General features: G+C 35.7%; 2 protein-coding genes across 3 annotated transcripts in view; both read left to right on the top strand.

Moving 5' to 3' along the window:
- The window catches only part of LOC110380730 (uncharacterized), a 222,030-nt gene that overhangs the window by 40,325 nt on the left and 161,419 nt on the right, over positions 1–20,286 (top strand). The gene's annotated exons all lie outside the window — the stretch shown is intronic.
- On the top strand, positions 3,919–19,459 carry LOC110383004 (uncharacterized). Of its 2 annotated transcripts, XM_021343707.3 has the most exons (6): positions 3,921–4,164; positions 14,070–14,139; positions 14,563–14,623; positions 14,772–16,879; positions 17,091–17,126; positions 17,720–17,923. In XM_021343707.3, exons 2-5 carry the CDS (start codon positions 14,126–14,128, stop codon positions 17,107–17,109), a joined length of 2,202 nt encoding a protein of 733 aa, XP_021199382.3. In that variant the 5' UTR covers positions 3,921–4,164; positions 14,070–14,125; the 3' UTR covers positions 17,110–17,126; positions 17,720–17,923. The 2 variants fall into 2 exon arrangements, with proteins under 2 accessions (XP_021199381.3, XP_021199382.3); XM_021343706.3 differs by lacking the exon at positions 17,091–17,126 and having other exon boundaries at positions 3,919–4,164; positions 17,720–19,459.

The following is a 20,286-nucleotide window of genomic DNA, read 5'->3' as shown; positions in this document are numbered from 1 at the left end:
TCCCACTCCCCATCATTGGTCACTCCACTATAAATACTTCGCGACTCACTCTCGCACATCGGCACCATTCCAATCCGCTAACACAGCGCTTTTCCAGCTACGAACACACACCGACACAGTGTCGTTTCGCAATAGTTATTACTACTAACTGTGTGTAATATGAGGCACAGAATAAGTCGTGTATGAAGGTGAAGCAATCCGGCTATTTCGGAGTGACCTGTGGCAATGGCCCTCAGATTTTTTGACGAATCCATTGCTATTTTTCATATTTAAGTAAGCTTATTTGAGATTTGCTGGAATGCAAGGCTGACCTCTGTTTTTGTTATTTGTTGTAGACATAATCTTTGCATTTATCCAGTTTTATTCAGACGTTTTCAAAGAGGTATGCACGTTTCGGTAAGAAAATCGTGAAAGAATTTTCGTTCAAGACGTAGAGATATGGGTTCAGTTTTTCTTAGGTAATCACCTTTAATTAGGTCCTATATAAGGAGGTATAGGTTATGTTTTAAGTTTTAAGAAGAATACCCAGAGATGCCTTAGTGCGGAATAATTTGTTTAAAATAGGTAAACTTTCATTTAGTGCGGAATAATTTGTTTAAAATAAACTTTCATCACCTGACGTTGAAACGAAACGAAAGTTTAGCTAGAACATGGGACACAATGGGACAGTGAATAGTCAAGTTTTCTTTTAAACATTAAGGTAAGGTTCAAATAAATATATTTACAGTAGTCTGTAGAATGGCGCGAGTTGGGAATATTCCGAAATATTAGTTTTATTTTTAGCGAGCGAGGTCGACCCTGTTTACAAGTTTTTCTCTTTACGACCGAGTTATTTCAAAGCTTCCCGAACGTTTTCATCGCATTGAGGTTTTTGTTAATTTAAACTATTATAACACTTGGATCTATTTGATACAATAAGATCGGATATCAGTACCTAACGTACTGTAGATTCTACAATAAGAACTTATTCCATAGAAAATGGAGTATTTCTAACCGTTTCAGCAGGCAATGTAGTCGAAAGTAGGTGAACCCTACTTAACTCGCAAGACTCTTTATGATGAAAAGTGCATGTTAATTCTTTAGGTAGTTTTTCAGTTTATCACGAATAGGACTGACAGTCGCGGTGGAGGAGTTTGTTTTATAATAAGTAAAATACAATAATGACAAAAATGCAGACTTTAGACACGACTTTAGACAGTATATGTAAGAAAGTACATAGGGCATAGGTACCTAGGGGCCACAAAAGAGAAAACATTGGGAAGTCAATAATTACATAAGGGACTGCGCGACGTCACAAGTAGGTAAATTAAGGTTATGGGCATGCTTACGTAGCTCACTATGGTAGATCCGCCACTGATCGTGGGCCTGACTAAGACCAGTGTTAAGCCAATTGCAGCCTTTTCGTTCCAACGAAAACATAATCGTCAAAGCCAGAAACATCTCGATTATAGAACATAGTCAGAAGCTAAGAAGGTGGAAATATTGTAGCCATTTCCTTTCATTTATAGAGGCTGTATGTTACCTACGTCAGGACGAAAGCTGGGCCTAAAAATCCGCCTTACGAAGGGGAGATCCCGCGCCACTTTTGTAAACAATGCCTTTGCACATCAGTGAAAAGGTTCATCACTAGCTAGATGCTAAATCTTGAAATTCTTAAAGTCCAACCTTGAAATCCACCCAGTTATTTTGGTTCATGTCATACCCTCGTCCTTGCTGTCTGAACCTTGCGGACCGCGAATAGATCGATACTGGTTTGCGTATGATTCATCAGGTCACTTTGAGATTGGCACACGGCATTTCCGATCCGGTAACATCGCCAATAAGTTGATGTTTTATTAATTGAGCTTTAGGAGTTCAAATGTGAGATGAGTCAATGTTTTGGAAACATGTTTTTGTGTGCTAGATAGGATACAAAATAAAATTACAGTTTAGGTACAAACTAAATGACTCGTTTCAGACACAGGTTTCAGACGACATTAAGTCATCGGATTTTTATGTGGCCTATTTTTTTCAACCGCGCTTGTGGATCAAGAAAATCAAGAAACTGATCCTTAGTTAAGATTTTATAATCGGAACAGGAGTAAAATGCCATCTTAGGGTCGGTTTTCAGGTCACATTATCTTCCGCCATTAATTGAGATCAAGGAACAGTTTTCGAAGGAATCACCAGAGGAACCAAAGTCTAATAGGATTATGATGATTTCCCCCATCAACTGTTAGACGCAATTAATTCTGAAACACATGATTTTCAATGAATTGCACTTAGCACATACTCGAAGCTTGTATCTGGTGATACAACGCAAGATTTAGATCTGACAGACCTTCCTCGAAGTCATTCGTAATTGATAGTTCATGTTCTGTTGATTACGTCAGTATTTTGATTTAGTTCTTCATTTATATTATACAGATTTTATGATAAATGGTGGAACTTTTTTGCAATATGCTTCAGACATCTATTGCTGATGCTATTATAGTAATGTTAAGGTTCATCGATTTTGTAAAGGTAAAGGAAAACCTGGACCTGAAAGTCTGAAATCGCTAATCCGCACTTAGTAAGCGGAGTGATTCAGTCTATGTTTGAAAAGAGGCTTATGTGACCACAGTGGGACAATAACAAGTCTGATGATTATGATGAAACTAGAGTTTTTTTAAGGTAATGAGATGAATGAGATTGGTGAAAACTTAACAATTTCTCAAATGACGTGTAAGTACCCAGACAAAACGATCACATGCATTGAAGCTGTGTATGTAGTAGGTAGTCTTAAATCATACCTACGTTAAAATATCCTCCTAACGGTTACATATAGAAAAGTGATGAATAAAATCACATGAGTAAGTAGACTAATTATAATCTAGCTTTGCAAAACATTGTAAGTGCGCGGGACGCGGCTGAAGTGAGTCTGCAGGGTATGGCATCAGATATGAAACTTTTCGCGGTGCGCGTGATGGGCATCAACGTGAAAAAATATCGATAAAATTAAACTAATCGAAATATACACTAAATTATGCTGGTGGATGGATTTAGACTACTCGGGATAATTTAATATTTAAGTAGTTAAACGCGGTCGTTTATAACATTACACAATTGTGCACACATGTTTTAAAATGTACCTACCTATTAACACACAATGAAGCTAGACGAATTCAATAGGGTAGTTTCCAGGATCGAAATAATGAAATAATATTTAGTCCGCTTTTTAGATAATCAAAAAATATTGGATACGTATTTTTTCTTTTTTTAATTAAACATAAAATGACAAAGATAATACGCTTCAAAAATTAGGAGTGGGGGCCTTTTACGTCACAGTGTCCTGAAAATTGTAGCAACTTGTGACGTCACACTCAACTTTAACACGCTATATCTTAACAAGTTCTGATCCAATTTAAAAAAGAAAAAATACGTATCGCTTAATTTTGGACAATCTACAAGACGGACTAATTATTATTTTTTAGGAAACTACCCTATTCCAGTACTCAGTTTTTAAAGTAAAAGCGATACTGTTTACAAAGTCAGAAATCACCACGTTACTGATCATAGTTATTATCGTGCATTTTCCAAGAATAAAGCAAGTGTGAACAGGAATCTCCGCTGCTATTCATTCCTGTTAACTCGCCTCGCTCAGTTGGTAACAATAAAGTATTTGGAGTGGGGCAGTATCCCACATTTTACGGCAGCCCATCTGCAATATCATTAAGTAATTCTCACTTGCAGTGTTCACATTAACAGAAACAATTTAAGTTGTATTGTGAAGTGTTGAAAGTTAAACATAGGTTATTCAAACTTGATTTATCTAGATACACATTTTTCCATCGGAAAAATATAGAACGTGCAGTGATTCAATATCTTTATCTTTTACTTAAATAAATGTAACGTGAATTAAATACCGATATCGATACCTCGCTTCTTCCACCACTATTAGCGAGCGCTCGGATCGCGCGGGCGGCGTTCTATACTGGCCGCGCGGCCGGCATCATATCCGAACGAACGAACTGTCCCACTCGTGTGCCGTGTTTACGAAACACTATCCTGTTACAACCCTATTAAGATTAAAAAAATATATTAATAGCCTAATTGAAGAATTCAAGCCTTTTTGGATAAAATTTGTGCTGTGCTGTCGGAGTTTGGAATTCTTGGAATTTTTTTTTATCGAAATACAGTTTTTTGGTGAGTCGTCTTTATTTTTCAATTCTTTAAATATATTTCTAGCTTTCATTTAAAAACTTATTTGTATAATATTCGGAATTCGCTAATGATCTACACCTCACTTTAAATAAAACAGTTGAAAGTTTTAATTAAAAAAAGCTCACATGAAAAAAGTTTTGCTCGTGATGCCGAAACATTTATCTTTAACTTTAATCTAATATACACCACACATAATCCCATAGATTATATTTGCATCGATCAGTAGATAGCAAAAATATTGTGACAATTTTAATTTCAGTTCCACGATTAGAGAGCTTTTGTGCTTTGTCTGATAAGAGCGAATTTTTAGGCAGTTATAACTCTTCAAGAGTATTTTGATTCAACCAATAATCTCTTTTGATATACTCAATCAGTAATCCTTTAGACAGTTTTATGTAACCCTGTGTAATGTTACTGAGGATTAAAGTGTTAAAATTAAATTTTTCGATTCAATATTAGTCTTCTATTTATACTGGCCAATAAAAATTATAAATACATCTCGTAGACACGCGATTTAGATGTCTACGTCAGTATTAGTTAATGCTTTTGCAGAAGTACCAAAATGATGTGTGCTACATATAAAATGTTTGAGTTATGGGAATAGTACTTTGATGGCTGCGTACGCGTTTGATACTCGTTTACAACTTATAGGTAATAATTACCTAGATACATCATAAAGAACAAACAAATATTTCTTGTTTTATTTTGTGGGGTTGTTTTTAAAATAGTACAATAACTTAACTTTATCATTTGTTTTAAAAGAATTTCAATTCGGTCGTTCGGTCCGTCGGAGTTTTTCGGTGTTCTTAATATTTTAACTAAAATCGGTATTGATATATTGCCTTGTTATATTTTAGTTTGTCATCTGATAACTGACAGCCTAGGGTTTAAGCTTAGTCATCAGCATATCGGATTGTTGATATACGTACATAGGTATTGATTATGATAATACCACGACTTAAGATGGATTAATGGATTAATTTGCATTCAAAACAGATGAATAGACCCGATTTTGTTTAGTTTGAGTAGGACATTCTTTTGGCCATTACTTCTTCAACTGGAAATCCCGAATCAACCCTAGGTACCTTACGGATTTTTGGGCTTAAAGTAGCATGTTTGCTTCTCTGTTGTTTTTCTAAGCTTCTGAGCCAATAACCATAAACTTTCTATCAGGGTTCATGAAGTATTTGCTCTGTTAATTGTTTATCTGTTGCCTAGTGACGGCAAGCTATTATTTATCCTTTGCAATCTTTACTAATATTATAATTGCGAAAGCAACTCTACCTATCGGTCGGGCTTTCACTCTAAATGTACTGATACGATTTAAACATTCCTCTTATTAATTATCACAATAAAGTGTTAAACCTGCCACTGCTATTTCTTTATCATCCAAAGGCAGAACGGTAGAATTAGCTTAGGGCGTTAAGTCTACAGTTGTACTTGATTAGTGCAAAAAGCATTAAATAAATTAATGTTTGGTTCCTACATAGATATTGTAGAGCCCGACAAAGCACACATACCTAAGCTTTTTCACCTGGTTGCGGGAAATGGTATTCCCAAAACCTGGGTGAAGCCACGGGGAAGAGCTAGTTGTATCTATATTGTAGTAGCAATAAGTGCAAAGCTGACCTTCTACCGGTGTATAATAAATAGCTGTACGCGAGCGTAAGCTCCGTGAGTAATGCAGGTTGAAACATCATTCAAACAAAGACCTGACGTCAGTTACGTATGTCAAGGAGTAGTCCTTATGAGTTAAAAGTACATAATATTTGTAGATATCGCCAATTCTCTGCTTCATCATCGGGTAATTTATTGTACCACTTCTGAAGAAAAGCATAGCGTATGTGGAGCATTAAGCATTGGTACTTTGCTTGCTTAAATTCGAGGTACAACCACCAGCTTTTCTACTCTAGTTTTCAGAATTTGTTGTTTTAGTTATAAACAACTGTTCAACTATCACGTTTTATATGATACAACCTTGTGGTGACAGACCGACTAGTGGGTAGCGAAGTCTTAGTTATAGAGTACCGTTACTCTTGAATGTGGAACTTTAACATTATAAGGATATTGTTTTTGTATTTTCTTTACTAAAAAGCTAATTGAAATAACCACATAATTAGCAATCCCTAATGAGACTGGAATAGACAAATATGTACATAAAAGTTTTATTGTATCAAAAACCTTTCCTAATGTAGGTGCATATTTATTTTTATTGTGGGTAATAATCTCTTATCAACTATTACCTATTAGAGGGAGCATTTGTTATCGTTGACAATATTTACGTTAAGGCGATAGTGATTCATGACTCATACATGATTCTATAGGGTCCTAACCACACTTACGTATTTTCGGAAACAACAATTGTGTCACATTTCTCTAATTTTGGATATCAATATAATACGAATAGACCCCTTGATCAGTTTTTAACACTCTTTTACACTTTAGGTAAACTGCATTTTAGAGTAATTTTACCACCACAATAACAACTAAAATTTCAAAAACATTTTGCCTTTGAAATACCTCAGGTCATGACAGCTACATTATAAATACAGACTTGTATAATGACACATGGCTTCGTCACGTAAGCTCCGTCACTCTTGCGCAGATTTAGACTCACCCACGGGCAAACAGACGTAAACATCAGCTTCCCTTTATATTATGTATGTATGTAACTATCTGCTCTACACAATTCCACCCAAGTATGGAGGGAACCATTTCCTGCAACAGGTTTAAAGGTAGCCTATAGCCTTACTCGTTATATGTGCTATCTAACACTGAAAGAATTTTCCTAATCGCCATAGTGGTTCCTGAAATCAAGGTGTTCAAGGGAACAAACTTTTCGGCTTTATAACATTAGTATAGCTAGTTGATTCTGTTATATTTAAAAGAAATTCGATTAGGTTAAAAGCTTACATTTTCTTACGACTAAGTCCTTACGCTGGATGCAGGTCGTCTCCAACAGGTATCTGTGGAGATCAAAGGGGTAGGCCTTTGTTCAGCAGTGGACGTCCTATGGCTGAGATGATGATGATGATGATGAGGTCCTGAAAGCATTTAAGTATAGAAATTATTTCGCTCTCACAATAAATGAGTTCATAAGTTAAACCTTTCTCTTTAAATCTGTCCACAGCTTGGCACAGGTGCGTGTAATTAATAAGTCGGCCATTTTGCGCCGGTAATAACTGTAACACCTGAAGTTTCAGCAGTGTTGCCAGACCGCATGTTATATATTGCGTTATTTCCTGTTGTAATAAGATATACGTTTGTTTCTCGCGGTAAGAATAATTTGTTAGTTTTTATTTTGTGAAAGACATAACTCGTTCTGCCTTTTAACCGATTTTTAAAAGTTTTTTTTTGAAAAGAGGCTTGAGCTCCTTCTAAAATGGAGGTTTGTTTAGCAAAACTGATATTGGTGCAGCTTTCAGCTTAGTATTTGTCCAGACTTAGGTTATTATTGAAGGTAGTTATGTAGGTTTTTGGTATATTAGAGTCGGTTTTATTTTCTTGTAGAAACATTTTTGTTTTGATATCAAAGTTGAAACAATTATGGTAACACCTCTTTAAAAACAATAGGTACTATTTAAAATATAACAGCTTTATTTTCAATGCATTTACGAGTTAATTTTAGCTTGGAAGTTTTGTATTTTGTGAGTTCAAATATTGTCGTATGAAATATTATGTGCCAAGATTCACTGAAAAACAAGGTACATATTTTGAAAAAATAGACTTTGAATAAATGTTTTTTTCGTGGGCTTGTTTACAAACACAGGCATCGTGAATAATAAAGAATAATAATTGTTGAGCAAGATTTATTTATAACCAAAGAAGATGACCATTATTTGATGATTAATTTGATGAATTCTAAATAGCATGAGATATAAATAGAGTTTAAAGATAAATAAATGAAATTATTTATTTTGCAAATTGGTTAAAATCAATATTTTTCCATGTTAAACATATTTGAAACGTGATAAGGCTTTATTTTCTAGCTAACTACTTACCTTGAGAAGAAAAACTGGAACCAATTCAAGGGTCATAGCCCCTTTAAATTTCCAAACCTAAATTACTTCTCTGTGGATAAGCGACATTTCTTATTTGGACTGGAAACCCCATAATTTTCAAGATTCATAATCAATCATAATTATGTAAGATCTGTAAGATATTTTTTTCAAGATTAGTGACTACCTAGCACGAACATGTTTCAGCCATGAAAACAATGGCAGGTCAAATCAATAGATTGACATTTCATTTTTAGCAGCCAGTTTCTTCATCAAAAGTAAAAGCCAAAGTAATGTCATAAAGTCGTTTTTTCTATTAGTTACTTTAGCCTTGAAAAAACGAATTTGACCGTTACTTTTACTTTATGACATTACTTTGGCTTTTACTTTTTGGCTTTTGCTTTTGATGAAGAAACTGGCTGTAAATTAATCAAATCTTACATGATGTTTGGAAAACAAAAGATTAATGTTAAAGGTTTATGAGAGAGTACCTACATACATTGGAAAAAGTTTTATGACTATTTCCCTTTAGATATTTTCATGAAATCTATGAATTATTTAAACGGGTTTGATGTTATTTGTGCGGTAAAACTGTAACAGATATTGTATTTAAGTACGTGGAATAAAAGTTAATCTCAAAATAGATTTCAGTTACTATATTAATTGATGTCGTTTTAACAGTTGGCTATCAGTGACATTCTTAACCGTTCATCTTCACTCATTACAGTTACCAAATTAACCTGTTGACTGACGGTTTGTGATTGATATGAATACGAATTGGGAACAATACGTTGGATGTTATATTTACAGGTACAGGTATTTAAAACTTTTCATCGATCCTCAATATTAAGTATAGGCTTCTGCTTATTAAAATATCAGGGAATCAAAAAAAACATATTGTCATAGATATATATAAGTTAGTTCTAAGTATTAATCGTAGCTACCGAGGTGCACAAGGAATTAAGCATTAATCAGGCATAACAAGATAACTGAGCCCACAAGGGTTAATTTTTTTGTAGCATTAATACATAGACTGCTATACTACTTTCATATTAAAACTGTCTGACAATACTTCCTTAATGCAAATTTTCCACAAGTAAAATCTCCATATTTCCCCGCAAGGTCGTCTTCACAGTCCAGTGCGAAAGCTCTCTCTCACCTGCGCAGGCGCACGGCCCAGTTGCACGCCCTTGTCTAACAATAGCCCGCGCCGCCGTTATCATAACGTTTCATAACAGTGCATAGTGCGAACTACGAGTACTTCAGATGAAAGAGATCTGTCCTATAGTACTGTAATCAGTAATACAGATAGATAGCTTGGGTTTCGTTACTGAAAATATGGAATTGTGATTTTCCTTCATATGAAAAGCCTTTTTTATCCGCTATAATCGGCGTAGGTATGTAAACTCAAACTCAAAAACGTTTATTCAAATCAGGCTGTTAAATCAGCACTTTTCGAACGTCAAAAACAAAAGACAGCCTATGTGTTTTGTTGACCTGATCATGTCTGTCTGTCAGGTTGGAAGAACCAGAATTTATACAGAACTATAACTATCAAATAAAAACTATATGGTTATTATGGTTGGTTGTTATGTAACTATATGGTTAGGTTAGAACTTTAGTAGTTAACAGAGTATTACAAATAGGAATTCACCATGATTAAGATTAAGATAATGGAACTTGAAGTATCCAGTTATAAGTAAAAATTCATCGAAATATAACTTCTATAATATAAATTATACCTATAAGTTCTTATAACTTATATTTAAAATTATAAATTAAGTAAGAATATTTTTTGGTTATTATTCAGTAACTAGCTGTTGCCCGCAACTTCGTCTGCGTGGGCAATATAGAATAGTCAAAATACTACTTCTCCCGTAGGTGCATTCTTTCACGTGACAGTATAATTAGGATTAGCACTTAGCAGTCGCATAGATTCATTGATCAAGGTTGTGTTGTGGATGTGACCATTTATCTAAACAAAAGAAGTAAAGTTTGTGACGTTGTGAATATCTCTGGATCTAGTCAGCCAATTTGGAAAATTATTACGTATGGTGCGTAAGTAATTTTCACAGGAAACAGTTATAATCTATGTCTATATGCTTTGATCTCAGTGGCGTGCACTTAGAGAGGCCTATGTCCAGCAGTGGACTGCGATAGGCTGATGATGATGATATGCTTTGAGTCTGACAAAGCTGTCATTTGTACATTTTCTGCAGCTGCTGCGACTAATCAGAAGCCAGAAAGTCTGTCAGTCTTACCATGGATATCGGCTTGTGTAGTTGACTGGATTGAAGATAGGTAGATAGGTAGTCGCTCCAAGCAAAATATTGGTACTCAAACAGATTCGGTGACTGGAAGCCAACACCAACATAGTTGGGGAATAGCCGGATGGATGATAAAATGAGTCATCATCATCAGCAGGCGCATAGGGTAGGATAGTTTCACTACTGGGGAGAAACACTTGTATGACGGGGATTTTCTGTACACTTACTCACTATGGTAAGGCTGACCCCACATTAGGCGTGCGCGATCCTCGGGCGTGTGAGTAGCGCGGGCGTCGCGAGCACGCTGCATGAACGTCGCGTTTTGCTGCCCTGCGGCATGTGTAAAGAGTGCAAGCGACGCGGCGCTCGAGTTGCGTTCTTAGCCCTTCGCCTGCTATCCCCGCCACCCGCTAAACGCCTTAGCAGTTAAACGTCAAGGAGAGCGGCGCGTGCGCGCCGCGACCTCGCTGTAGGTAAATGCCGCAGGGCAGCAAAACGCGACGTTCATGCAGCGTGCTCGCGACGCCCGCGCTACTCACACGCCCGAGGATCGCGCACGCCTAATGTGGGGGAGGCCTAAGCCGGGACTCCACCGAAATGTTTGCATTAGTTCACGAATAGGCAAAATGTACGTATCTGTGAGAGTCCACTTCATGTGTTCGTACTTGAAACCTGCAGTTTTGCCAAGATTTTCAAAATGTACGCTCTCAATTTGTCATTTCTTGGTGGAGCCAGCAAATCAAAAGAAACAGAAGTGTTGTATACTGGGCGTCACTACCGCACACCAGGAAAATTTCGCTCTTGCGTTTATATACCATATTTTGTGTCACACGTAAACAGGACGACAGTAAGTAAAAAAAGTCCACCGAAAAACTTTCAAAGATCTGATGAACGAACAAATCAGACCTGACTTGGTCAACTGGGGCCAATCAGAGCTCTATGAAGCGATCATATGCTTTGGCTCCTACTGTTATTGTGGTTTCTGAAAATTTATTCACCTCATTCAACGATGAATGTAATTCTGATGGTACTATTAAGAACACTTGCTTAGCGCAGAAGCTGACGTTGGCAGGCCGACTCTTTTGACTTCTCGAATAGGATACCATTGGTTTTTGTGCAATGCACACCTGCAATGCATGCTGGATTAGGATAGGATACAGGTGGATAGGATTTGCAACAGAAAACAATTCTGTCTTTGTGATTGAATGACATCAAACGTAGTTTTATATAAAAGGTGTTTTTTTAGACTTGGCTCGGGTCTTACTGAGACTGTTCGTAATCGTGACCAGTGTATTTGCGATCAGAAGTTGAAAGTAAGCATGTCTCTGGTATGCGACGCGCAATTTGTACGTTTTCAGACGCATAAAGCATTTTACTTGTGTATGGTATTAAATCGAGAAAGCTCCCATTTCTTATCTGCACTTTGTATCTGGGCTTGTTCTTAAAGCTACAGAATCCTACATTACCTACCTACCTCACGCTTAGCAGCACTTGCGAGAGACAGATCCTCCTTTCTTCTAGGATTAAGTTTACATACTTTGCATCAGAAAAAATAATGAAGGTCTACTTAATACTATTCACTCAAAGTAATTTGTTTTAAGGCCACCACATTAGTGGAAGAGAAGCTAAACTATGTTTATGAAAAAATCCTGATATAAACTCCATCTGTAACTTTAAATGATAATTAATTGTTATACTAAAGTCATCATTTTTGACATAATATTCAAAAAATAATTTAGATGGCACCGTTTTAAATTTGGCTGAGAACTATTATTTTCCTTTCATCAAGGTAATAATTATAATTGGATTTTGATGTGGCACGGCAAACTGACAAACACTATTGAAATGTCTATCGAAAAATTACACTACGTGTTAAAATATGGTGAATTACGGAAAATACACAACTCCATCTGTTAATGAAATAATAATCCTCTATAAAGAATGTATGGTAATTTTTTGTCTTTTACCACCTCGCTCCTTTGACAAATTTTATGTATTTTATTTAACACAGATTACCACAGATGGAGCTACTTTAACCTTGGCTAAACACAATTTTCATTTTTATTTTCTTCCGAAGTTACTTATGAAGGTGTGATTTTCTGTGTAAAGGTTAATAATAGGCCGATCAACTAATATAAGTACAACATTCAAATGTACAGTTTTGACAAACAGATTGCGTGTCGTAATATTTTACATCTTGAATTCACAAAATTAATCATATCTTTTGATAGAGTGAATCGATTTCGATGAAACAAAAACTAAGTAATACCCCAAGTTACGTAGAATTTTTGTATATAAGCATTGTCTGCATTGAATTCGTAGATTTTACGTGAATCCCGAACGAACAAACAGATAAACAGACAAACAGACAAACAGACAAACAGACAAAAATGTCAAAAATGATGGAAATGGGTTCTGTTAGTTATCCTTTAACATGCTGGCTATTTTTTTTGCCAATTTCTTCCATTGAAGAAACTGAATTGAAGAAATTGATTGATACAAAAATTACTTTTCTACAGATTTATTATATGTATAGATTTAGCGTCAGTAATTATTATTGTTCTATTATTATTTGTTCTGTATGTATGTCAACTGTTCCTCGAAAATAATAACACGGACATATTTATGGCCGTCACAAAGCCATCTTTTCTTGTTTCACACCCACTTTCTGTCACGTTGTGTCATAACTCAAAATAATGCCAGAAATATATATTATAATTATATTATAAATAGCCTTTAATATATTTTAAATACATAAAACTTATAGATAAAACGGTATACGACTATAATTAGCTAAACGATAAACTCTTGAGTCATTACGTAAAAGAAGATGGCTGCTATCGCCCATAAACAAATGACGAAATTCGAAAATATTACCATGTTTAACTTAATTTTTTAAACTGTATAGTTCGAATTCACCTACTCAAAAGAACTAAGAAGATTATTACACATAGGAATGGGAAGGCGCAGTTAGTTCCTAAATATAATTTTGGCGGGAAGCCATGCACTATAATTATAGTAAGAGTGCCAAAATTCTATTAGCATTACATGCCATGTCTGGCATCAATACTTTATGGACTTAAGTCCTGGACTGTGACTAATGACTTTGTGCTGTGGACGTAAATATTTTCTGACAATGTGACTGAATGTTTGGCTGGTGAGAGCACCTATATTTTAAGCTCTTCGAGAAGAATGCAATTATAAAGCATTTGTTCTGCCCGACAGTCTATGATATTTAGATTTAGATGAATCTGTCTGCATTAGTAGGAAAAACCGATAAAAAGTTCGTCAAATATTGCCTTGCAGCTATTTAAAAAGCGAGCTAAACTTTTCGTTAAAAATAAGCACAGTAATACGAGTATTCTTGGCGTTCCCATGCCCAAAATACAATTAATCATCACGAACTATTTAAAATGTGTATAATTTATGAGCGTTATAAACCAAATATTGAAGATGCAAGAGGCTCCCGAAACTGCAGCGAGCATAGCTGCTCCAGTTTCCACAAATAGACTTTCACCTAACTGCCGACCTTGGCCAAACCGAGCGTATGGTGTAGATCATGAAGCGAGCTTTCCGAAAAACATGTGTTTACACATTTACAAGGCGTGATCTCATTTCACAGGAACGAGCGCCAATCGTGTTTGTATGGACTGTTGACTGCATCAGAAATCAAAGAAAATGGCTGAAAACGGGTAAGAACATTTTCCGATTTAAATTCACGTAAAACGTTCTCGTTTACCGCAGGGATTTCGCTGAAGGTTGGCATTTAGAAGTAACGATTGACATAAATATTACACGAGAAATAGTCGACTTAAATAACCGTTGTATTATTGTTTCGAATACCGAAACGAATGTCGACATTTACGAGTGTAGACACAACGCTAAACCACTGAGTTTCTTCAAATACATCTTGCATTCTGTTCCAAATCAGAATAAGCAATGGGCACACGAATACCACGATTAATAAAAGTATTCTATTTTGATAATGGTTCAACGGTTTCCGGATAACTGGCTTGAATGTGGAATAGGTCACAGCAGCGCCCTCCGCGGGCAGTAAGCAAGTGTCCACGATGTCAGTCCAAGTAAAAATAACGCGAATGTTGGCTGGTTTCCAGGTACGGCCCAGCCGCTGGACACATCGGCAGAATTCCCAACTTCGGAAGAACTCAAGTCAACGTAAGTTTTAAGATTTTTTACATCATAGATTAAATGGCTCACATTATTAAACAGTATGACTTTGCATACCTAGGTGTCACAAAATATTTTTTTTCGATACAAAAAATATTTAATGTTTACAATAACGTTATTCACTTGTAATTTTCAGCCAATGGGCAACGTCGAGCCACCAGCATGTATTCAAAATGCCATGATGACGAAAGACAAGAAGCCCTTCACATACACACCAGGCGGTCTTGACTTGTCACAAATACGAACTCCAAGCATGGCGCGAAGAATGGCAAGACAGAGGTCTTTAGAAGAACAGGAACAGCAATACGGTCAACAGCCTATGAATGGCGGTTATCACCCACAAGGAGGGCCAGCTCCTCCACCACCACCACCCATGAAAATGCCAGTCCCTCCCCCTCCCCCACCACCAATAGTTATCCAAGCTCCGAACTCAAAATCCCCGAAACCCATTGTACCCGGTGAACGACCCGAAATTGTTATCCCAGAAAACCCCATTGGAATGTTACGAAAAACGAACAGTCCTTACCACTGGGAGGCTGAGAAGGCAGAGCTTCAGAAAATAGGAAATACGCCTAAGTATGTAGAGAAAGTCCCCAGTCCCTTGACGGTGAAAATGCCGCCTACGTCATTCACTCAGCAACAACCTCAAACTTACACGCCACCCTCACAGAATAATTTCCAACGTTCCCCGTACGGCAATCAGCGTAACCCTGAAAGCCCTATTTACAAGCCTGAAGCTCAGTATGCACACCAGCATTCTGCTTCCCCACAAGGGTCACCACCAACGAGGGAAATTTTGCAACGGCAGGACTCTCAATTCAACAAGAGTCCTCAGCCATTCGCGGGCATGCCTTCTTCAAACAGCTCCCCGTACTCACCGAGTCCCAACAACAACTGGCGACAACCAGAGAAACGGGACTCTCCTGCCAACAACAGCCCACAATCTGCACATTCGAACCGTGGACCATTTTCACCCAATGTCCAGCAATACTCCCCCAACAACCAGCAGTATTCACCTAACAATCAGTATTCCCAAAATCAACAACACCAAAGCCCACCAACCAACTCCGGTCCTGTATTCCATACCTTACCCAGGGTTGGACAGAGAAATGCTGATGCACAGAACAATAATGTAATGTACAACAATACCAAGCCCAGTCCTCCTACAGAGCCTAACGCTGCACCTTGGAGGTCAGCGACTCTAAACAGACATCCTAGGGAGCAAGAGAATCAGCAACCAATTTATAATAATACCAACTCAAACCAAGAACAGTACGTTCCACCATGGAAAGTTAACCAAAACAATAATACAGCAGTAAATAATGAAAATTCTTACGTTCCTCCGTGGAAACAAGAAAATAAACAACAACAACAGCAGCAATATGTTCCTCCATGGGTTAATTCCCAGGACTCCAATAACAACCGCGTGCAAGAGAATCAAAACCATTCTGCACCATGGAGAACTCATGAAGCACCTTCGTCACCACCCAAGCCCCAACAACAGGAGCAACCACGTTACCAATCGACGATGTCCATTCCTGTGACACCCAGGAAACAAAACCAGCAACCTGAATACAATAACGCTCCACAAAAAGAAGTTGTGTATGTAAATGAGGAGCCCGTATACTTCTGTCCCGACAGTCCAAAATCTATTCCTCCATGGGTGAAAACCCAGAAGGAAAAGACCAAGACTCCCCCACCTACCTGGGTTCAGAGACCGTTAGAAGGTAGGAAAAGCCTTACACGGGAGCTGAACACACCACCTCGTGAAACGAACCAAGAACCTGAATGGGTGAGGAAGAGTAACGAAATGCAGAGAGGAGCACGCGAAGTCATCAGCCCTCCTAAATACCAACAGCCTGTACAGCCATCATGGTCGACTCGTCCTTCAGAAAACCGTAAAAGCTTACCTAGAGACAATGGTCCGGGATCTCCAGGAGCAAGGGTCATTCCTATCCAAATGGAAGTTTCCACAACAGAAACTAGAGATTCAAGGCAAGGAGGTCACCCACAGCCTGGCCTGAGGATTACAATTGGTATGAATCAGAATCCTGAAGCTCGTGCGCCGTTCTCGCCACCAACTCAACGTATCATGAGAGTGTTGTCACCTCAGCTGGTGAGGTTAGAAGACTCTAACCAGCAACCTGACCTGCCGACCTTGAATAGGACTTTCCAAGACAGTCAACCAAAGACGAGGATAATCCCGATTCAGATTGAGGGTGGAAATGGAGGGGCGAACAAAAGGTAAGAAAGAAAATTTATAGTAGGACAATTAAATGGTAAATCTTTTTCAATTCACACCCAATTTTACAATACAAACTATCAATTAAATGGTGGTATTACTGCACTCAGCACCCAATTAAGTCACTGCCATTAAATTGAACGCTTCAACGAAAGGGTTTTCACGTAATTTTTGGAATAAATATCACATTACAACTGTGTATCCTCATTTCAGCTTCGGTGGGCGGTATTAAGGGAGCGACGGTTCAAAGTAAACAGTTTTTACTGCACCGCTTCTCAATGACTCAGAGTTTCGCTTGCTTTATATTTAGCGCTCTTCCAACACGTTCTAATTTTATTTTTCCACTAATCGAATCATTCTTTGCTAACGCTGTGCCGTAATTAATTGGCTATTCAGGTTCCTCACGACCTTTAATGTTCCATCGGTATCAGGTCATGGCTCGTTATCCAAAATGTTAGGTATAGCTGCTATTCGTGTACATTTTGCGCTTTTGATCATAACTTTGTATTTTGTTTGTAATTTTTTTTTGATTTTGTCGTTTAATCTCGTCACAACAAGTTTCACAAACTCATTACTTCAAACTAATTATGAAAAAAAAAAAAAAACTATTACAAGCATACATCTCAAATTTTCAAGTAAAATGATTCATGTATCTTTATGCTAAGAATTTTTAAAATTATTCTTGAAAAACTTTACAGCTATAAAAAATAACAATGTATAAAACAACATTATTTTGAAGATCTTAATCACTTAATAAATCATGCTATATCCTAAAACGCATAACACCAATATATAAAATAATTATGACACATATATTAACTATATAAATTAAATAATTTCAGTGTATACTACCACAAATTCACGCAAGAGGGCCCCCCGAGACAATCGAAGGCGTTCCGGGTTTTACAGATTATAACAGGCACCGAGGATCTGGACAACATACAAGTGATCGAAAAACATCACGGATTCACCGATTTATAATCATTATTATATGTAAATATATATATTTTATTAATTAATTTATAATATATTTGTTGTAAGTCAAAGTAATAAAAAAATAATAAGGCAATCCACGCGAGTATAGTTAGATTATAATTGTATGTATTACAAAATGTATAGTGTTGTAAACATTGTATACATAGAATAGTTATTTAATAACTTTCTACATATTTGATAAATCTAAATTAATATGTAATTCACGTACTAAAATATTATTTGAGTATAAATAAGGTTTCCTTTTTATATAACCAAAAACTAACTTTCCTATAATCGTTATGTTTTAGAATAAATTGTACAATAAAATTAGCGTTCGGATTTATAAATGGTTTATTATTAAACATAAAAGCGCGATGTACTCTGCATATTTTTGAAAATAATGAAGAAGTACAGAATTATAAGTAATTGTATATTATATAATAATTAATATAAACGAGAAATATACTTTGTGTATATAAATCGAATAATAACGGCGAACCGAAATAATAATAATAATGCTTTTATTTCGGAATTTTACTAATGCTCACGGACACAGCTAGCTTACCAAAGAATTTGTAGATGTAATTAATAAATTATTCTTAGAAATAGCGGAATAATGTTAAAAATATAGTGTTGGCATAATACTTATAATAAAATAGGCATAAGTAGGTATTCTAATATGTACTTATTAATAAGTAATAATTATTTTAATAAGTTACCAAACCTATTTATATTTAACTTACATTTCTTAAATTATGAATGCATGTTTCTCGTGACTAATTTCCTTTTATATATTTATTTATTATGTATACATTTATTTTGCTTTTATTTATATATATTCGATATTTATTACATATTTACCTTGCAAATTAATTCGTAGTCCCTACTAACTCCTATATAATTTATATATTTATTTTAATGATGATTATATATTTTGTTTTGGAACGGATTAACGAAGTTATGAGTACTAACTTACTTAAAAAATGATGATTCGTATTTTCATAACGATGTTGGCATTTCCGAAGTTCCCAAAAAATAAACGTTTTTTGTATTGTGATTAACAAAAAATTATTGTTAAGAACTATAGTGATGTTACTGGTTGTATAACGATTTTACTTCGCACGTACTAACTTCATGTCGGTATCAATGTATCTATGACACGTACATACGCAAAAATGAATCCTACGATTATGTCAAGAGCAAAATATAATTTCTAAAATTATGTTTATGTATTTAAGAATACATGAGGAGATAAAAAAAAATTATAAAATGGTAACTTATAATTATCATCATCATCATCATCATCTCAGCCATAGGACGTCCACTGCTGAACATAGGCCTTATAATTATAATGAAGTTTAATTGTTATAATAATCAGTTATAATCACTATTAAGTTCTAAACAAAATATTGAAAACAGACGAGGGGTGTGGCAATCTAGTCAGTGTGATCTTTCTTAAGTATATTACGTATACTATTATACGCCTAGGTATTATAAAATTTATTTTATATTAAAATTATTATAGATTTTATATTTTGCTTAATCCTATTACAATATGATAAAGTATGTAAGTATAATTTAATTTTATAATAAAAGTTATAAAATTGCGTTAGTATTTTTATTTGCTATTTATTTATCGGATTTCACATGATATCAATACATATACCTACAACATAGATTATTTACTTAGTGTATCCGTCATAACTTAAAATTGTGCAATAAGTTATTGTTAACCCCTTATACGAGCAGATCTACGCGAGACACAATGGATTTTATATTTTTCTCTAATTAGCGGCATTCAAGAGGTTAAAAAGGTGATTATAACGTAATAAAAGAGTAATTATGAGCTTGAAAGAGCATTTTGAGACCATCGTACATATTTAATTTCTATGCATAAAATTCTGATTAAAAGCAGACCAAGTGGCTCCATCTCTGTTTAGTAACGAACACCGCTTTCTGCACAGTGGTTCCAATTAGTTATTCTGGATCGCCACAGAACGTTACCTTCAAGTGCTGCCATCTGTGCTACCACGAACAGAGTTCTGCAACAAAAGTCTTTGCAAAAGTTTTCACGTTAATGATAATTTCCTATTTTTTAACCATGATTTTAATTTAATTCTCCATTTTTAAGAATGACATTTTAGTTAGGTATATCCCTTGGTGTTGCGTTAGTTATTTAAATACACATAAAGCGTGATTATGATATTCAAAATATAGGTACAATGAAATATTCACTCAAGTAATTATGACTACTAAATAGGCTACATTTGTTACGAAGAGTTTGCTACGTTTTTTACGTACCTTCCTACCGTCTTTTTGCCTTATACCTAAGAGCCGATGCAATTTGTAATACATCGTTAGTAGATCTATATATCTGCTCATCTTTCCTCTTATGTTTTAGATGCAATGTGGTATAATTTTTGTATTTTCTTTC

The sequence above is a fragment of the Helicoverpa armigera genome, chromosome 23, assembly GCF_030705265.1.
Source record: "Helicoverpa armigera isolate CAAS_96S chromosome 23, ASM3070526v1, whole genome shotgun sequence".
NCBI classification, from domain to species: Eukaryota; Metazoa; Arthropoda; class Insecta; order Lepidoptera; family Noctuidae; genus Helicoverpa; species Helicoverpa armigera.
This window is presented reverse-complemented; position numbering and strand designations above follow the sequence as displayed.